Source organism: Rattus norvegicus, chromosome 3 (genome assembly GCF_036323735.1).
Source record: "Rattus norvegicus strain BN/NHsdMcwi chromosome 3, GRCr8, whole genome shotgun sequence".
In the NCBI taxonomy this organism is placed as follows: Eukaryota; Metazoa; Chordata; class Mammalia; order Rodentia; family Muridae; genus Rattus; species Rattus norvegicus.
Window position 1 is genome coordinate 132900311 of NC_086021.1, and position 18367 is coordinate 132918677.

An 18367-nucleotide genomic window follows, 5' to 3' on the forward strand; every position below is an offset into this window, starting at 1 on the left:
AATTCTCCAATGGGAAGAAAGCACTGAAATTAGAATTAATTACATCTAGATCCCCCATACTAGTCTACATCTTCGTGTCTTCTCATCTCCTTCCTCCCTCTTCTCACTCTGCCCCTGTGCTCTCTGTGTCTCTTTGCCGGCACACGTTTGTGTTACTAAAAACTTATCTGTTCTTCAAAGCATCCTCCCAGTTTCTTACTTGACCCACAAGCACGTAAGAGGCAGAAAACAAAGAAATGCTTGTTTCCATTTTTACTGGGAAAATGAGACAGGAAAATCAAATCATGGACTGGGCCGTCCTGACAAGAAAATGCCAATTGGGATGTCGGGGGGCCTCTCGGGGTGCCTCTGCCTAGGCCAGGAGGAGAAAGCCTAGGCAGCCTGACCCCTGAGACACAATCAAAGACCACTAGTTACACTTCCGGTATCCGCCAAGGAATGGGTGTGAGGAAGTTTTGGCCAGAGGCCAGTCCACACTGCAGTGATATGGTAGACTAATTTATTATACGATACCCTGAGAAACACTCAAATGTCTTTTTAAACTTAGCAATCTCCTAGTGCTATGGAAGTTGGTCACACTCTCTTTCCTGTCCATGCTTAGATGACAGTAACCCAAACAATATAACTAAATGCAATTATCCAGTAGGGGGTGGAGAGAGAGCTGCTGTGTGGAGAAGATTGACAGGTTAAGTTATGGCCAACTGTGACTCCAGAGGATTTATTAAAAACTTATCAAGAGCCCTTCTCTCTTATTATCAAGTTTAGTGCCCTGGATTAGTGGATTTCATTTTGGCCAATATAATATAGGAACCGGTTTTGATGGAATAAGCAGTTTGGGGTGTTTTTCTTCTCTAGCAATTTAGAGAAAATTTGGTTTAGCAAGAAATAAAATATCTTCAGGACTGGAGAAATGAATGAGAAATATAAACGGTCATATAATGGCAAGATCTTCCACAGAGATAAGAAACCCTGCTTTTAATTAACCCTTTGAGTCTTTAACTGCAAAAAGGACTGTGCCCTAGAAGAACCTTTCCTGAGAAGCAAGGACCTAAGCATGTAATCTGGTCATTTCACACATGTGTTGGACAACACTTCATTTGTTGTGCTGATGTCTCCATGAAAGGCCCATGAGTCCTACTCCCGGGTGCTCAAGTCCTCTTGGGCACAGAAAACAGTTATTGCATCAATTAAAGCCTTCCTGGTTAGTTACTTCCTATAAACTCCTTAGGCTGAAGATGCATTTGTAGATTCAAGGCTCAGTTGTCAATCATCTTTCGGAAAACAGATGGAGAGGAATGCGGGGGGAGGCAGCATACCACTGGAAATTTTTCCCCAATGTATACAGATGATGGTTAAGCCAGCCTTGTGGAAATGTTAAGTAGTGACAATGGAAAAGGAACCGAGATTGTGTTTTCCACTCGAGGAAGCATTTCCCCTGGGCCTTTGAAACTAATAGTGGAGTTCAGAATCACTGTTTTGACATTTACTAGTGTTGATTCCCTTACACACATAATTCAGTCTCTCTGAATAAGAAAACACCTGTTTTAAGGTCATTGTGAGAATTGTACTTGCTTATAAGCACTGTTTTGTGTCTTTCAAATACTGAATGCTGGATTAACTTTCTTTGTTATTATTGATAATGTTGTTGATATGATTATTGTGGGACTATGATAGTTGCTAGTTTCATTCCTGAACTATGTGGTCTTCAATAAAACCCAGATACCCTTAGGTCCAGAGAGTAAATTGCTAGACCCCTATTCACCTAACTCATTCAGCCACAGAAGCACCCCACCCCCCTCTTCCTCCCTCCTCTTGTCTTTTTCTTATTCGGCCTCAAAATTTCAGATGAGGAACACTAAGTTCTTGATGCCAGTGGGTCTCTATCAAGATGTTAATAAAGCCCAGCTGTGGTGACACATGCCTTGAATTCCAGAATCTGGGAGACAGATGCAGACAGATCTCTCTGTGAGTTTGAGGCCAGCCTGATCTACAGAGGGAGTTCCAGAACATCCAAAACTGTTACACAGAGAAATGTTAATAAAATAATAATATGATCAAATAGAGGAAGAATGAAATAATCTATGAATAGGCACTAGGAATCATGGCAAGATGGCTCATGGGCCAAATCAGAAAAAGGGAGAAATTAGCCTTCTGGTAGCTGCCAGACACAGAAGTAATGAACGCAAAGTCATGACCTCTCAATATGAGGAAGAATAAGTTGGTATATAAATGGGCAAATCTCTCGGAGTTTTATTGTTAAGATTGGAGAATTAATTCATGAGTTCATGTTTGGGAAGTTAGTCTCTGTAATATATTAATTGGATGGTAGAATCCATTTTTGTGACATATTTGAATATTGGTAATTATGTTCCAGGATGGCTCCCCTCCTGTTAGTTTTTAACCTTCTTACATTTACATTACAGTCTAGTTTCATATTAATAAGTATGCTACAAGGACATCATAATCCCTTTTAGCAAAAAGAGATTCTGCATGAAATATTTTTATGAGTTCTCAGTATGGCAAATTCAGTCATTAAAATAAATCTCCCTGACACAATTAATGTTTAATCCAGATTTTTGTAATACTAACATTAGACTGTATTTCTTTAAATAAGCACCACTTTCCCCAGGGGCTTACAGTCATTGTAGGGTAGCTCAGAACTCTGATGGTCTACCGTCTTTCTAGCTGTTGGTGTTCTTCTGTCTGATGGTTCTTGTCAACAGTAAATGACCCTCAGTACAATATTCCTTCCTCTTCTTCTAGTGGGCGAAGGCTAGAGTGCCCAAGGAAAGATCGGTAGCTTAAAACGTGCTGATGTTCTGGAGGTTTCCAGCCTTCTGGTTCAATAGCCATCCTGATACCTCTATCTTTTCTGTTGTCATTGAAGGTTCTTGCTTTTTGACTAACACATGACAATCCAATTGTTTTTGTAATATTTGGAACTTCTAAAACATACTGGAGAAAAACTAAAACTGATCCAGAAAACTGGAGAACGTGATCCAATTTAAACAGAATTCTAAAATGGAAGGGTCCCAGATCCCAATGACTGCTGTATAATAGAAATATAACATGCGCTACATGTATGATTTAAATTTTCTAGTTGCCAATTGAATTGACAAAAGTTAGATCAAATTAATTTTAATAATTTCTCTTGTTTAACTCAAATATGCCCAGAATGTTATTTCCATGTGCAATCAACATAGATGTTATTGATCCTTATTTTACATATATGTGTGTACTAAGGCTCTCTTAATATGAATTCCATTTCAAATGCTGAATAATGACATGTGGATAGGAATTATTATGCTTGGCAGTGATGACCAAGCAATTGCCTCATTTGGAAAATATATTTGTCCTCAGGAGAGGATGCCCGTTGTATCAGGGAGTCAGTCCAGAAGCACAATTAAATCCAGCACTCTGTCTCGAAGTTCAGTTTCACTCCAGATGTCCCAGAGCAAACACAGTGTAGAATTAGCCTGGAGGACTATTGAGATCATAAACATGCATTTACAATGATAAAAGTCAGGTGAAGGTAGGACCTAGTACTTTTCAAGCTTAGTACTAGATACCTTATTTACTTAAAATAGCCATGCAGGAAATGAGGTGTTTATCCCCATGTCCAGAATAAGATTTCAGATCTGAGAGATAACCCATGAACTCCAGAGTATACCAGAGTCCTTTGTTTCCCATCAAAGACCTTTAAGACTGTCATTTTAAATGCAGTGTGAGGAACCAATAACATCTATGTCACCTGGAAGCTTATTACAAATTCAGATACTTAAGTCCTACTCCACACCCTCTAGGGGTCATTCACTCCAGGTTCTCAAGATCTCAAGGGACTTGTATGAAATCTAAGACATCCAAACAAAATACAACTCTCTCTATGGACTGAAGAAAGTAGGTGCTTCATCTGCCCTACCAGACATAAAGGCAATAACTAGAAATACATTTTGAACTGAATAAAAACATGAGAAGAAAAGAGCTACCTTGGACCTTTGTGGGAGAAGAGTTGCTAGGTAAACGCTGGGTCTCCAGAGTTAAACCTGGAGACTATCAGGTGCCTTAACATCACCACGCTGTCCTCCCTTTCTCTTAGCTTCTCTCACTAACCTTATGCCATAAACACATGATCTTTTGTTCCCACCAAATTCACTGAATGAGAAAGAAACATTAACTTACCCAACCATAAACGTATCAAGTCAAAGGAAGAGTGGTATGAGGGAATTCTTAGCGATCCAAAAGCAGTGCTTAGGCACTTACAAAACTGTCAGGATCTGTGGCCTGGGGCAGAATTTGCAGTCTAGAATGCTCTGGGTCCCAGGAGCTCTGTCTGTTTTTTGAAACTGGGATCTAGCTGAGACTTCTTTGAGGTTTGTAAACAGGGCTCTCACTGTTGAATCGCAGGTTGATTGTGACTTTATCCTGAGCCTCTTTGATCCTGTCCCATATTTCCCTGTGTGCTATCACACCCTTGCCTTTTCTTTCCATTCTGCACAAGGCAGTTATTTAATGGATGTTGATGACCCTGGACACTTGGGGGTGAAAGCGACTCATGTGAACAGTACAGGTCCTCTCCCAAAACAAAGTCCTGGGCAAACCTCATTCAAGGGGGTGCTTTCACCTCTGTCCCATCTCCTAATCTAACGAGGCTCATTTACTATTTGTCACCTGGTAACAAGAGTGCGATGTATAATGGTGGGGCTTCTAACCAATATTTCATTGTGTCCTACAGGGACCTCGCAAGCTGTGTGTTAAAGAGATGAACAGTGGCATGGCTAAAAAGCAGGCCTGGCTGATGAAGAACAAAATCAAGGCTTTTTATGCTGCGGTGGCGGCAGACTGCTTCAGGGACGGTGTGCGGAGTCTCCTTCAGGTAAGGCGGGGAATGAGCACAGAGGTGGAAGACAGCATCCTGGTAGACAAAGCGCCTAGAACCAATGGCTCTATAGAGTTAGGCCACTCACAAGGAAGTGTAAGAGATCAAGGCAGATGGTTGGAGATGGGGTTGGGGGGAACTAGAACGAAGGCTGAGGTGCTGTTACAGTAAGCAGCAATGATCCACTGGAAACAGAAAATCAGTTTTCCTTTGGCCAGCATCACTCTGTCCCCACACTCACTGAAATGTTCTGGTGGCTGAGAACTTTCGAATCCTATTAAAACATCAAACTCATGCATCTTGTACAGCAGGTAGCTATGGTCCACTTGGCACCTTTTCCTCTTTTTTTCTTTTGCAAATGATGGGTAGGCAGCTGCTAGACTCCACTAATAAATGCATGTGGACCAGGGTGGAAAATCTCGCCAGCCTCGGGGATTATTTCCAGAACATTAAATAAATGTGCTCGTCTCTACGCTACATGCTGCAGCCTGCAGTCTTCTATCCCTCCTCTGTTCTTTCCTTTGCCCTTCTCTTTTCTACTTCTGTGGTAACTGCACAAGATTGTTCTTCAGTTCTCACCTCTGTCATCTGAAGGGGGAAAAAAATCTTTAAAGCAATTCAAGAGACTCTCTGAACGCAGCATCTGTGTATTTCAAAAATATTTACCCAATGGCCCCAAGGATGTTAAACGACATGGAGGGAAGCAGTAAGTGGTCATCCGGGAGGCTAATAGACACTCAGGATAAATTGGCTGTGAACTTGCCACACGCCAACCTCTTTACAGCACTGACTCGGCCGATCAGCCTCTGCGGTCACAGCTTCTTTCTGGGAGTTCTCTAACAATAACCTGGCTGGCGAGATATGTCCATTCAGGTACCAGTGGCTTGACTGTTCTGGAGACAACCAACCACTTCCTCCCAGGGTCTGAAGCCTATTCTATAAAGGGGAACTCATGCCTGTTAATACAAACCTGGTCAAGAGCCTGGAGCTAAAAAGGCCATAGACCCCAAAGGAGAGACCGCTCTTCCTGTTTCACTAAGATGACATAATGTTTATATCCATAGATTAGTGCTGGTCCCAGCCTTCATCAGGGAAGCTTCTTTCTGTAATAGGTGTTAGCGACTCACCACTAGTTAAAGTACGAAGAATGAATCTCTGTGGGGTGCTGGTCCCTAGCAAGGTTGTCACCCCCTCCAAGGATCATGAACATCACAGGAAGGGGGGATAGAGAGTGGAAGGCTCAGGGGCCGAGGTCTGGGCTGCTGCACACAGTGCCTTCTGGACATGATGTGGGCATCACACCCATGAACTCACTGCCACTGTGGTTACCTGCACAGGACCTGTATGAAATCTGACCTGTAACCATTTCGTTGTGTATGGGCTTACACAATGGGCTTACAGAAGGACTATGGACAATTTACAGGTGCCAGAGGAGGGAGGCCATTTTCTTCAGTGGTGTGTTCACCTAAAAGTTGGCCGTGTCCAGTTAGCAGCCTCACATATATTTATGCTCATGCGAGTGACCACATTTTAAACTCAGTGGGCTATGACAATGGCCACCGAAACTGGTAGGGGCCAGTTAGGGAAAAGGCTTTAGCAGGGGGATAACAATACCTAGAATTCAGCATAAACATGAGTAAATTTGACAAAGAATTTTTAAGATAGTAAAATAGTCATGAAAATGCAAGTAAAGAAGTATACAAATAAATATAAAAAAATGTAGATTCACAGAAAGCAAATGCCAGATGTACGGAAGGGCAAGCTCATGTTAGCAATCCTTGATTTTTCCCATGTCCTCCTTCTGCTCATGACTGCATCCCCTAGAATGGCTGGTCCTGGTCATTTCTTTAGTATATTGATGACCTAGGTGACCTCTCTTCATGCTCAGCTCTCCTTATTTTTCAATATCTAATTTCACTTGAAGATTCGGAATAAATGCCACCTCTCCATGAAGCTGTGAGCCATCAGCTGGAGCACAAGGCTCCCTTGGTGCTGCCATAAGACTGTTGTATCTATTCATGGGTTACAATTGCTTATGTATCTCTTGTCTCCTCCACACTATTCTAAACTCCTACCACCGGTGCCTCAACCATCACTTTGCAATTAAGACAGGCTCAATAATATTGCCACATTAAATGCGATTAACTGGAAGTCATATCTTGTCGTCTAAAGATGACTGAAGTTTCTGATAGGAAATTGAACAGCTAAGGACACAGCCACGCAAAAGCATTTTGTTTCTGACGTGCAGCTCAGTCATTCCTCAGCAAATAATATGAGAAAGTTTTCAGTGGTCCTCGTGTATGGAGGTGGATTTTATTGTGGACATCACTGTGGACATCACAGGTGGAAATGGGATGTGAACTACTGCTATAACATGCCCGTCGACAGTTAAGCCAGCCCTTGCTTGACTTTAAATTATTGAACCATTTTAATGAGTGTGTCAGAAGTAATGCAAATGACTGCTAATTTAGCAAGGCTACATTCCTGTCATTGGAAATACATTTATGACTGAGATGATTTAAAGCTGATCTTCCTATTTTATGCTTGGGTACGGGCATGAAGGACGTGCATTAAGATGTAATCTAATCTTCAGACTCTTCAGAACATTACTCCAGCGCTCTTTGACATCGTTCGTCATTTGCCTTAGTATTTTGCCGGCCTGGTAAGGATGGCTCATGTGTTTATGTCCTCTGTTTAGGCCTCAGGCCTGGGGAGAATGAAGCCAAACACTCTAGTGATTGGATACAAAAAGAACTGGAGGAAAGCTCCCTTGTCTGAGCTTGAGAATTACGTGGGAATCATACAGTAAGTGATGGCTTTGGGGACGAGCATTTGTTTGTAATGCGCTAACCAGGGCTGCATACAATCTGCACACACAAAGGTCCCTTGCATCAGATCCAGTTGCCAGAGAACACATTCTTCTGACCCTGGACATGCTTTACCAAAGGAGGAGAAAACCCCACACCACCAGTACAAACTGGAAGGCGATGGAATAGCAGAGGAGCTGGGGTAAGGTGATCCTGGAGTCAAGGAAGAGCAAGTGTGTAAGGTTCTGAGCTAAACGTTCTGTTTACTAGATTAAAGAACATGTAGAGGGGATGGGAATTTTCTTTGATGGCATTTTGTATCTGGGTTTGGCTATTTTGCCAACAAACAAGGTGGAGAAAGAAATCTAAGCAAATTTCAGACTGCACACATCCTCAGGGTCCAGTAATTGATGCAGCATCCCTGCGGTCAGCCTCCCCACCATCTCAAACACCCAATTCAAAGGGCCAAGATGACTGAGCCTAGTCACATCAAACCGAGGAAGCCTCTGGCTCTTACAACACACTAACAATTGGTCTTCTTGGTAGTAAAATTCAATGTTAACTAAGGTGACCCATGTTTGCACTAGTACAAAACTGAATAATTCTAGCACAAAAGAGAAGACAGGAGGAAGGCAACCACACATCTGCTCTGTGTTCCCTTTCCTGGTATATTGTGTTGCTTCAAGTAAGATACACTATTATTGCTAATACTGGGCTGTGCTACAACTGAATATTGTCTTACTGTTCTCCTTTGAATATAGGGTTTGTATTGTCTGTACCACTCTTAAGTATGGTTTCTTTTACTTAGAATCTGTCTTGGTTTTTGATGGTATTTAAAACAACAAAGTTTTATCTTACAGTTTGATGAGTTAGAACTCTAAGAGTTATCTTACCGTGCCTGAATCAAAGTGGACCAGGCTAAATTGTCCATAAAAGGCTCTAGCACAATGTCCTACCTTGTCTTTCTAGTCCTAAAAGCTTCCCGCTAGTGGATGTGGCTGGTGGCACTTTTTCCTCCATCTCCAATCCAGCAATGGGCACATTGGATCAACATCTTCTGTCTCTCAACTTCATTTTCAAAAACACCTTTGTCACTCTATCTGGCCCAGGCAGCTATTGCAAGATACTCTCCTTACCTCAAAGCTCTTGACCTTTTGCCTTGTGAGGAAATATAGTCATAGGTTTTAGGAATTATGATGCCCTTTAAAGCCATCGATCTGCCCTATCTTATGTAAAACCAATGGTCTAGTGTTTCATAATCAAATTTAAATAGAAATAAGTTTTGCTTTTATAGACTTATGAGTTATGTTTCACCTCTTTTATTAAGTGGAGATAATTTATGTTTTGAATTTTGAGTGAATATTTATGTTACACTGAACTTCTTCATATCAGTCCCTGAAAGTTCAGGTTGAATTCTTATTGGAAGCTTGTTGCCTATGGTGACCAATCACAGACGACAATGATGCTCTGGAGGGTGGCCTGACTGTGGGGGCTCTGGGTTTGAGTTCTGTTGATGCATGAACAAGGGAACTTCCAGAAGCAAATGTTTAGTAACACAAATAAGCAATGGGCCTGCTTTCAGATGTACAACATGTACTACAGGAGATGAGATAGACCAAACAGCTTTCCCTTCTCTTCTGCATCCTTTAATCCCTTTAGGCTGGTGCAGAGAAGGCATCAGAGCCATCTGTCAGTTTGTAGGGTTTCCAGAGGGAAGCATTGCTCCTAAGGGCCTGTGCAGGGTCCATGACAAAAGTTCCTTGGAAACACTAGAAACATTTTATTTGTTTGTTGACAGGGCTTCAGTTACATAGGCCTGGCTGTCCTGGAAGTCACTATGCAGACTAGGCCAGCCATAACTCAGAAAACTGTCTGCCCCTGCTTTCTGACTGTTGTACTAGAGACAATTTAGGCCATGAGCTTGGTGTCAGACATCACTGAAGATGTCTTCCCAGTGGCAGAGAGGAGATGGCAATAATCAAAAGATTTTGCAATCTATAAATGTTCCATTCTAAATATATCAGATTGTTTTGATCACTTAATAACAGATTAATTATTTAAAAATATGTAGAGATCTCTTAACGAAAATATCTAGCTGGTGGGAACTATTTGAACAAATCAGCTTCAGAGTGAATAATTTACCTCTACATAGAATTTACTTTTTAAAGGCACAAAGGAAGAAAACACAAAACAAAACAAAAGACACTGGCTCTCAGCTGTAGTCTAAAGTGAATTTTAATAGCCTCATGATATCAAATTCCTAGAGTCCAGTTTAATGTTTACCCCAAGTGTGAGGGTTAAAGAAAACACTGGCCACACTCCAATGTTGCTTCCTCTTTCAGTGACGCCTTTGACTTTGAGATTGGTGTAGTCATAGTCAGAATCAGCCAAGGGTTTGACATCTCTCCAGTTCTCCAGGTACAAGGTAAGTATTTCCTCATCTACTCAGCAGATGGTGAATTGTTTTAGGTGGCTGGATCAGAACAGCGCTCAGTGTAAATAAAGTGATTATTTAAAGTGTGCACTCCATTCATACTTCCTGATGGCTAACACACGTGGCCCTTGCCTTGGTAAGCAGAGATGTAGACTAACTCTGGGTAGTTAATGGTTTTCCTTATTGCAAGACCACCTTGCCAGCATGAAGGTAAATAAACACCTTCAGGAAAGCAGCCAAATTAATCTTTGCAAACTGTTTCCCAGGGCACAGCATGTGTTTGCTTTTAGGTGACCAAGAACTGGTTTGTAGTTGACTAGGAATGAGTGAAATGAATCTCAGTGTGTCGCGCCTGCGAATCACTAATCTAAGGCAGAAAGACTCATTCTGGCCCGCAACTGTTTCTTCTCTATAGATAATTTGGTAGAGTTGTTTAGTCTTAGAATTTAAACATCTCCTCTTGGTATATGAGGAAAGGAGAGCATGTAAGAGGAATTTCTGAAAGGTTAGGAGAGAACAGGAATACACCTCTTCAACTGAACTTCTTAATGGAATCTTCTAATGATGTTGAGATGAGGGGATACCTTGGGATGCCTGTTGTATGACCCACAGAGTGCAGGTGAAGATGTTAGTGATGATGATAGTGGTGGTGGTGATGATGATGAAGATGATGTGATGGTGGTGGTGATAAATAATCCTGGTCTCCACACTTAAGAATCTGGCACTGTAGTGGGGAAATGGACATTACTGCGATCATTATGTATGAATGAGAAATTTTGGAAAAGAAGGGTCATCTAATCTCATAGAGGCTTCCTCGAAGAAATATGGTTTGAAGTTTTGGGGATGAGTCTGAGTTAGGTAAGCAGTGTGTAGAGGGACAGAAGCATAGTAAGACTTGGGAACAAGCATCTCTTGCCCAAAGGTGAACGTGAGGGAAGGTTGAGATGAGAAACGGGAAGGGGTGGGTACATGTGTAGCCAGAGCAGATCACCAAAGGAGAAAGTATGAGGCAGGGACTGACTATCAAGGGCTTCCCAAGCTTCTTCTACCATACCGAAAAGGGCTGATCAGAGTTGGTCACCAATGAAAACCATCAGAGGAAGGTATAATGGTCAAACATGGGTTATAAAGTTCATACTATTTCAGTCATTTGGGGCATGACTCAGAGGCCTAGAATGCAGAAAGGAATCTCATTTTCTCTCATATGTGAAATCTGGATTTAAATATATACACATATGCATACATATATGTGACATGGAAGCAGAAGCGGGTATATTTGGAGGTAGAAAGGGGAGCAGTAACAGTAGGCAGGGTCAGATAGCAGAGAGTAGTCGGGGGGACAAATATGAGCAAGACACAATGATATGTATGTCTGAAAATGTCAAAACCCACAAAATAGTAAGCTAAGAAAAGGGAAAAGACTATGAAGACATATCCTTTTTAAAAGAAGATATCTATAATAGTGGAAGCAAGGAGAGATAACAGCCCAAACCTGGAAAGCTTCTTCAGGGATGAAGAGAAAAACCAAACTGGAGAAGTGTCTTGGAAGCATAAAGAACAGCATTGGAAGTTGAGGGAACATACAGGACAGGGGACGGGGAGCTGTGAATTTAAAACTGCCTTGGTTGGTTAAATGCCAGGGCTAGCAAAGGAGATGGGAAGTGCAAGAAAAGATTTAAACAGGAGGGGCTTAGGTCTCAACTCAAAGGTGGTAGGAAATCCCGCTGGGGTCTTCATTAGGTAGTGAATACTCCCAATCTACCTACGTCTGAGATCCCAATTTCGATGTTGTTGGCTAAACTGTGCCCCACTAACGACCAAACTGATAGCCCAGTACCTCAGGACAGAAGTGTCTGCAGAGATTGTCTTTAACAGCATAATTAAGATAAAATAGGGTCACACTGATACACCACAGTTCAACTTTCCTAGTGCCTTATAGAAAGAGGTGGTTCCACGGTCGTCCCTAGGAAATGAAGGAAGAAAACCATTATGGGTAAGGTAGAAATGGAAACCACAGCAATGGAGACAGAGCCCGAGAGAGAAGCTGGGAGGGAGGTAGAAAGGGAAAGGGACCAGGTGATGGGTTCAGAAGAGCCATGAGAATAATCAGCACGGTCAGAGACAGCAGTCAAGGCCAGTTACAGTGAATGAAATATACTGGACACAGCGTATGCAATTGTGGTGAAAGAGATTTCTCTAGAACTATAGTGTTGAGATCCCTGTGCAGATCTTGCTTAGGCAGCCATGTTGTTGAGGTGTCATTGAAAAAACCTCCCTGTTATGTCTAGGAGACACACTCTCCTGCAGCAGATGTCCTGGTCCTCTGGCTCTCACGGTCATTATGGTACCTCTTCCATGACATTCCCTGAGCCTTAGATGCACGAGCTGTGTTGTAGATGTACCAGCTGGGGCTGGGCAACCCGCGGTCAGTTCTTCTTGGTCAGGTGTGGTTTCTGTAAGTCTCCCCATCTACTGGAAAGAGAAGTTTCTTGGATGAGGAATGAAGACTACACTTAAGGGCCTGAGTATAAGCCCTTAGAATTCAGTTAAGAATTATGCTGCTTTAGTAAAGTGGCAGTAGTATGTTCTCCTCTAAGATCCATGGCTTTACTAGTCCTGGGTAGTTGGCTAGGTTTCCAGTACCAGGCATGATCTCCCTCTCGTTGAGTGGGCTTTAAGTTCAACAAGAGAGCTGTTGGTTACTGCCAAGGTATGTGTACCACTAGTACATCTTACCATGCTGGTCATTGTTGTAGTTCATGGGCATCAGCTCGGTAAGGCTATTCACTGCTTCCCTCCTGTGGAAGCTTCCATAGTACCTTCTGGTACTATAAAAGCTAGTCCTCATGGAGAAGACTCCCTGGTCAGACCCACCTTGTATCCTCCAAATCCTGTGTCCTATGTACTTTGATTTTTTTTCTGGCTTTGCTACTGCTGTGTTTCCTATCTTAAAACGAGAAAGGTAAACATTACAACTTGCATTTAGATTATGCATTTGCTTCATGTATTTTGTTCGTCTCTTCACGCTGATATATGTGACGGAGCTGGGACATGACCTCTACTACCCCTCACTGCTCCAGGCACCAGAATGAATATGTGGTGTTTCTCAGAGAAGCCCGAACTATGGCTCCTTTAAATTTCCCAAAGTAGTATCTAGATCGGCTTGGATGTTCACGTTATTTCTGCTTCTTAACCAAGAGAGAGAAAATAACAGTTAGATGCTAATAAAATAATTGTAAATACCAACTGTCTAGGTGAACGGAAATGCAATGTTGCACAAATCCATGGAGAACATGCGAGATAAAAACAAACAAACATAATGACGGAAATTATCTTGATGTCACGGCACCGCTCTTTGTTATGACGCTTCAGTAATTTATGGCACAAGCCTCGTGGTAGATTTTGGATTAGAAGAAACAAACTTGCAGTTCATTATATTACACTGTAATATAGGGCTTAATAAGAACCTGATAAATCTTCAGTATAGCATTATGGTATGTTAATGATTATCATCATAGCTCTCTCAGCATGGGTACCGCAGCGTCATCGCAGACTATAATTTCAGGGAAACATTAGCAATGCAGAGCCCATATACTACAGTTAATAAAGCAGTGAGTAGAAATCAGCTTTCTAGGTAATTTGCCAGCTAATGGCAGCCGTCTCTATACTGTGTCACAGACTCATATGACAATAACTTTTTGTACAAATAAGATTGATGCCCATAACATTATAACTTGTTCACTGCGGCAAGTCACCCGGTACTGATGACTAATACTTCTTCTTAATAAATTAATTTATTGCCTGACAACAGACCAAAAAAAATATGTGGCATTTCATATTTTTCACATCCCAGAGGTATTTAGCAAGTTCGCCAATTACAACAAAGACTCCAGATTGCACTGGTAGTAAACGAAGTGATAGAGTGTGGCTCGCAATTGAGTACCCTGTGTAAGTACCGGACGATTTATGACCCACTCAGAGCACGGTGATACTGCTGTGTCTGATCGAGTGGCTTAGCAAAATAAAGACAGATGGCCAAGCAGTAAATAATTGCTCGATTGGAAGGCCAGGCCGCAGGACTGCTTCAACCCAGCCAGGCTCCACCTGGGGTTCGGCGACTGATCCACCTAAGCGTGTGCGGCTTCAAGTTGATCGACCAAGGAAAGAGTTATAATTTAATAATGGATAAAGGGGAAAGAGGCCGTACGATGGGAGGGAATAGCACTATCCTCTGGCTTTCTCTGCTCCTCCTTCTGCTGTCCTTAAGATTCAAAGCAGATGGTGACTTATAAGCCCCTAAATGACATCTTTTTAAAAAATGACACAGTAGAACGCACGAGGCAATTTTGACAACTAAATTCAATACAGTTTCTCTAATCGGTGACCATGTGGCCGGTTTATGAAGCACTTGGGAACACAGTCACTGCTATTCAAAGCAGTTTGGGTATACGTCTCACTAGAGTTGTTTGGGTGTGCGCAGGAAGAAAGTTATTCAACTGACAACCTAAAGGTCATTTACTCCCTCCACTATAGTCTTGGGATTCTCTCTCAAAATCTATAAAAGCAAAGGGCAGGCAGATATCATGATTGAGTCACTGAAAAAGAGAAAAGAACAGCAGTTCTCAGTCTGTGGGCCTTGACCCTGTGGGGGGTCAAATGACCTTTTCATAGGGGGCCCCTAAGAACATCAGAAAACAGCTATTTACATTATGATTCATAGCAGTAGCAAAATTACAGTTATGAAGGAGCAGTAAAAATAATTTCATGGTTGGGGGTCACTACAAAGTGAGGACCTGTATTAAAGGGTCCGGGCATCAGGAAGGTTGAGGACCACTGGTAATGGGCTTACACAGGGTGTGGTGACACATTCCTAATCCCAGCACTAACAACGCTGAAGTAAGAAGATCAGGAATTGAATGAGAGCTAGCCTAGGCTAGGGGGTGAGATTGAGGCTAGCTGAGTCTCCAAAATCTCAAAGGCAGTGGTGGCAGACTCTAAGGTTAGAATTGGACCCAGAAGACATGTCGCTAGCTACATGACCTTGGACGAATCACCTGAACTGTCTACGTCCACGTGTCCTTTATAACGAAATGAGAACTAAAACCCAGCTGTCCCTACGCACCAGCATCTGCAGCAAAAGCTTCCTAAATACTGTAATTCCTAAATATTCAAAGTTGTAGCTGAACACAGGAACGTGGACCTGCAGTCCCAGCACTTGGGGTGAAGAGGCAGAGGTTAAAGACAGCCTCTGCCACACGAAGACTTCTAGACTACAGAAGAGAACCCTGTCTCAAAAAACAACAACAACAACAGCAACAACAACAACAGCAACAACAACAACAGCAACAACAAGAAGGCAGGAGTGGTGGTGGTGGTGGCGACGGCTGTGCAATGAGGAATCTTTAATGTCGCCCTCCTGGCTCCCATGAGTCCCCTCCTCCTTTGTGACTAATGGCTATTTTTTGCAACACAACTGGCCAGTATCCCTCTTAAATGTTTTAGCGAACATTTGAGTCTACTGTTCTTCCCGCTCCTCGTTTCCACTGCAGACAGAGGTGTGCAGTACGTCAGATATAATTTAAAAACCAGACCGTCAAGGCCACCTCTGTGTCACACTGCAGTGTGAGGAGTCGCACCGGCTGGAGGACCTCTGTCTCCCACAAAGTGAACAACGAGGGATCACCTCTGAGGAAAGCTCAATAGAGATGGCTCCACGGTGCAGCCCCGACGCCCAAGATGGCTAAGCAAGCTGAGTCGAACCTTCAGAATGGACTTTGCTGTCCTGTCTGCTCTACAAGGGAACCAAGGAGTCCAAAGCGTAGGAGCAGACTTCGCTCTGCCTCCTCCTGGGTCTGGGGTTCTGCAGTTTGCTTGTCCTGGAACAAAGCTCGTGAGTAACTCAGATAGCAAACTCCTTTTCAAAAGAGGATGTGACCATCCTTGCCCAAGCAGAGCACTAGTTGGGGTGCACGGTTAGCACTAAAGACAGGGTGTGCTGGAGCCATCAGAGGAAGAAAAAGGTGGGGGGAGCCTCTCCTCTGCACTGCCTTTATAGCTGCCTCCAAGAAATTAACAGCTAAACTCCTGGAAGAGAATGTCTCCCCCGCTGGAGCACGGAGAGGCCTCCCATACTACCCAGATCATCAGAGCTCTCCCTCAGATGACATGTTCCAGAAGCATCACTGGGGGTGTGGCTTGGCATCCTGTGCCTGCAAATGTTTTAGTTTGTCCGATGAAGAGACTGGCAGTTAATGGAAACAACTCTTCAGTAATCTTAACAAGAAGAGCTTCATGCTGGGAAACACGTAGACTGGCCATCAAACGAACCTCTTTGGACTCAGGTCCTGACCTTGCTCTCCGATAGTCACACATGTTATTTAACCTCTTTGAACTCTGTTTTCTTCATGTGCGAAGCAAAGAGAATAATTGCAGCCATTTCCAAGCTGTTTGGAAAAGAATAAACCGTAGTGCCCAGAGAGTGCAGTAAGCGGTGTTAAAGCAATGCTCAGTTTGCTTCTCATGAGAAGTCCTATTTCCAGAGGAAGAGAAAGACGCTGCCTGACGAGCCCATCATTTCTCTGTTCTTCTTGAAGCTCCAGGGCAGACTGTTGTTTATTCGTCTTATGAAGCTCACAGGCAGGAAAAGGGAAGTGTTCTGCGCAGTTTCAGTACACGGGAGGCCTGAGACGGAGAAGGAGTGAATGACTGAAGCCACAGAAAGTCAGCTGCTGAGCTCTTCTGGGTTGTGGCCCAGCCCACCATGTAGTGTCCTCACCTTTTAAAGTCAGGGTAAGCCTGACCTGCCCTGACTCTAACACCATCAGCTGCATTCCCCAGCCTTCTTATGGCTGCTCATCTTGAGAACCTTTGAACCTTTGGGGAGATCGCATGGGTGACTTGACTCTAAATCTCATGCTACTGGCAAAAGATTAATTGCTAAAACCTGGAGAGGGGCCAGGTGGTTTGGAGTAGCTGGCTGCTGTGTGGGCTCTGACAGACTTAATGTGAAATTGTCCCTTCACGGAGAGCTAAGGCAATGGTTCTGAGGGCTGACATACTGAGGCCCTAGCAGGGTTTTGTAACACAGAATCTACATTTTCTGCCCTCTCCTCGGGGCAAGGCTTACTTCTCAAGGCTGGATTCTCAGCAGGCAATGAGATAGGAGATCTGACAGAAGTTGAAGATACTTGTTAGCCCAGCAGTGTTATGTGACTGTTTATTAACTCTCACGCTAAGGTCAAGGAGAGATTATATATTATATTATGGTATAGGGAGGGATGGATACGAGAGAGACAAAGAAAGAGACAGAGGCAGAGAGACAGAGAAAGAGGTAGGAGAGAGAGAGAGAGAGAGAGAGAGAGAGAGAGAGAGAGAGAGATCAACTAGGAACTTTCCAACACAATCAAAATTCAGAAAAGCTAAAAGGTAGCCAGATACAATACAACATCAAAGCCTGGAGAGTGGTCCTGGACCTTTCTGGAGGAAATTTTGCACAGACCCTTGGTTCTTGCGCCGTGAATGACTTTCAGCCACCCGATCTCTGGCATTCTCTCAGCTTTCTTCGTTCTTTGGCTTTGGGTGCCCACTCCATTGGGTTTTGTTTGTTTTGGTTTTGGTTTTGGTTTTTCTACTTAGGAGATATAATCAGTGCCTGATATTTTGTTCACTGCAGTTTATATTCAGAGATTAGAGAAGTTTATTATAAAATCTGACTATCCTTTTGTAATTTGCTCCCCATTCCCTTTAGGCCTTTTGGGACAGTCTTGCAGTAGCCTGGGGCTGGCATTAAATTTATTCGTGTAGCCAAGGAAGACCTTGAAATTCTGGACCACCTCCCAAGTGCTGGGATTACATGTGTGCACCCACATGCAGTACCCTTCTGTGATTCTTGCTCTTAGTTTCATGTTTTCGATTCATAGGCCTTGCTATGTGCAGACAGCTGCCTAGCATGGGTGACCAGCATACGTGCCCAGTATACGTGCCCAGCATACTCCTGCAATATTGTTACTTCTGCTTTTTGAAAACCTTACCTGATAACTCGACCCTTAAGTCAGTGGTCTAACAGTGACATCATCTCACTAGATGGCTTTTCTGGGTAGTGATATAAAGGTCTAAATAAGAAGTAGCCTTTCTTGCCCTCACAAATAAAAACAGCATGGGGCTGTTTTTCTGAGCCAGCTGTTGCTGCTTCCCAAATGCAACTTACTGAACACATTACTTTTTAATGATTGGGACAGAAAATTAGCAAAC

General features: G+C 43.0%; 1 protein-coding gene across 4 annotated transcripts in view; it reads left to right on the plus strand.

Moving 5' to 3' along the window:
- Slc12a1 (solute carrier family 12 member 1) overlaps positions 1-18367 on the plus strand; it is a 76774-nt gene that overhangs the window by 40730 nt on the left and 17677 nt on the right. For all 4 annotated transcript variants that reach the window (NR_073053.1, XM_063283138.1, NM_001270617.1 and 1 more), the window contains exons 18-20: positions 4733-4873; positions 7575-7681; positions 10026-10108. Coding sequence is in view for 3 of the 4 variants with exons in the window: in XM_063283138.1 (XP_063139208.1) it covers positions 4733-4873; positions 7575-7681; positions 10026-10108 (331 nt within the window). In the remaining variant the exon portion in view is untranslated. The remainder of the gene's footprint in view (positions 1-4732; positions 4874-7574; positions 7682-10025; positions 10109-18367) is intronic.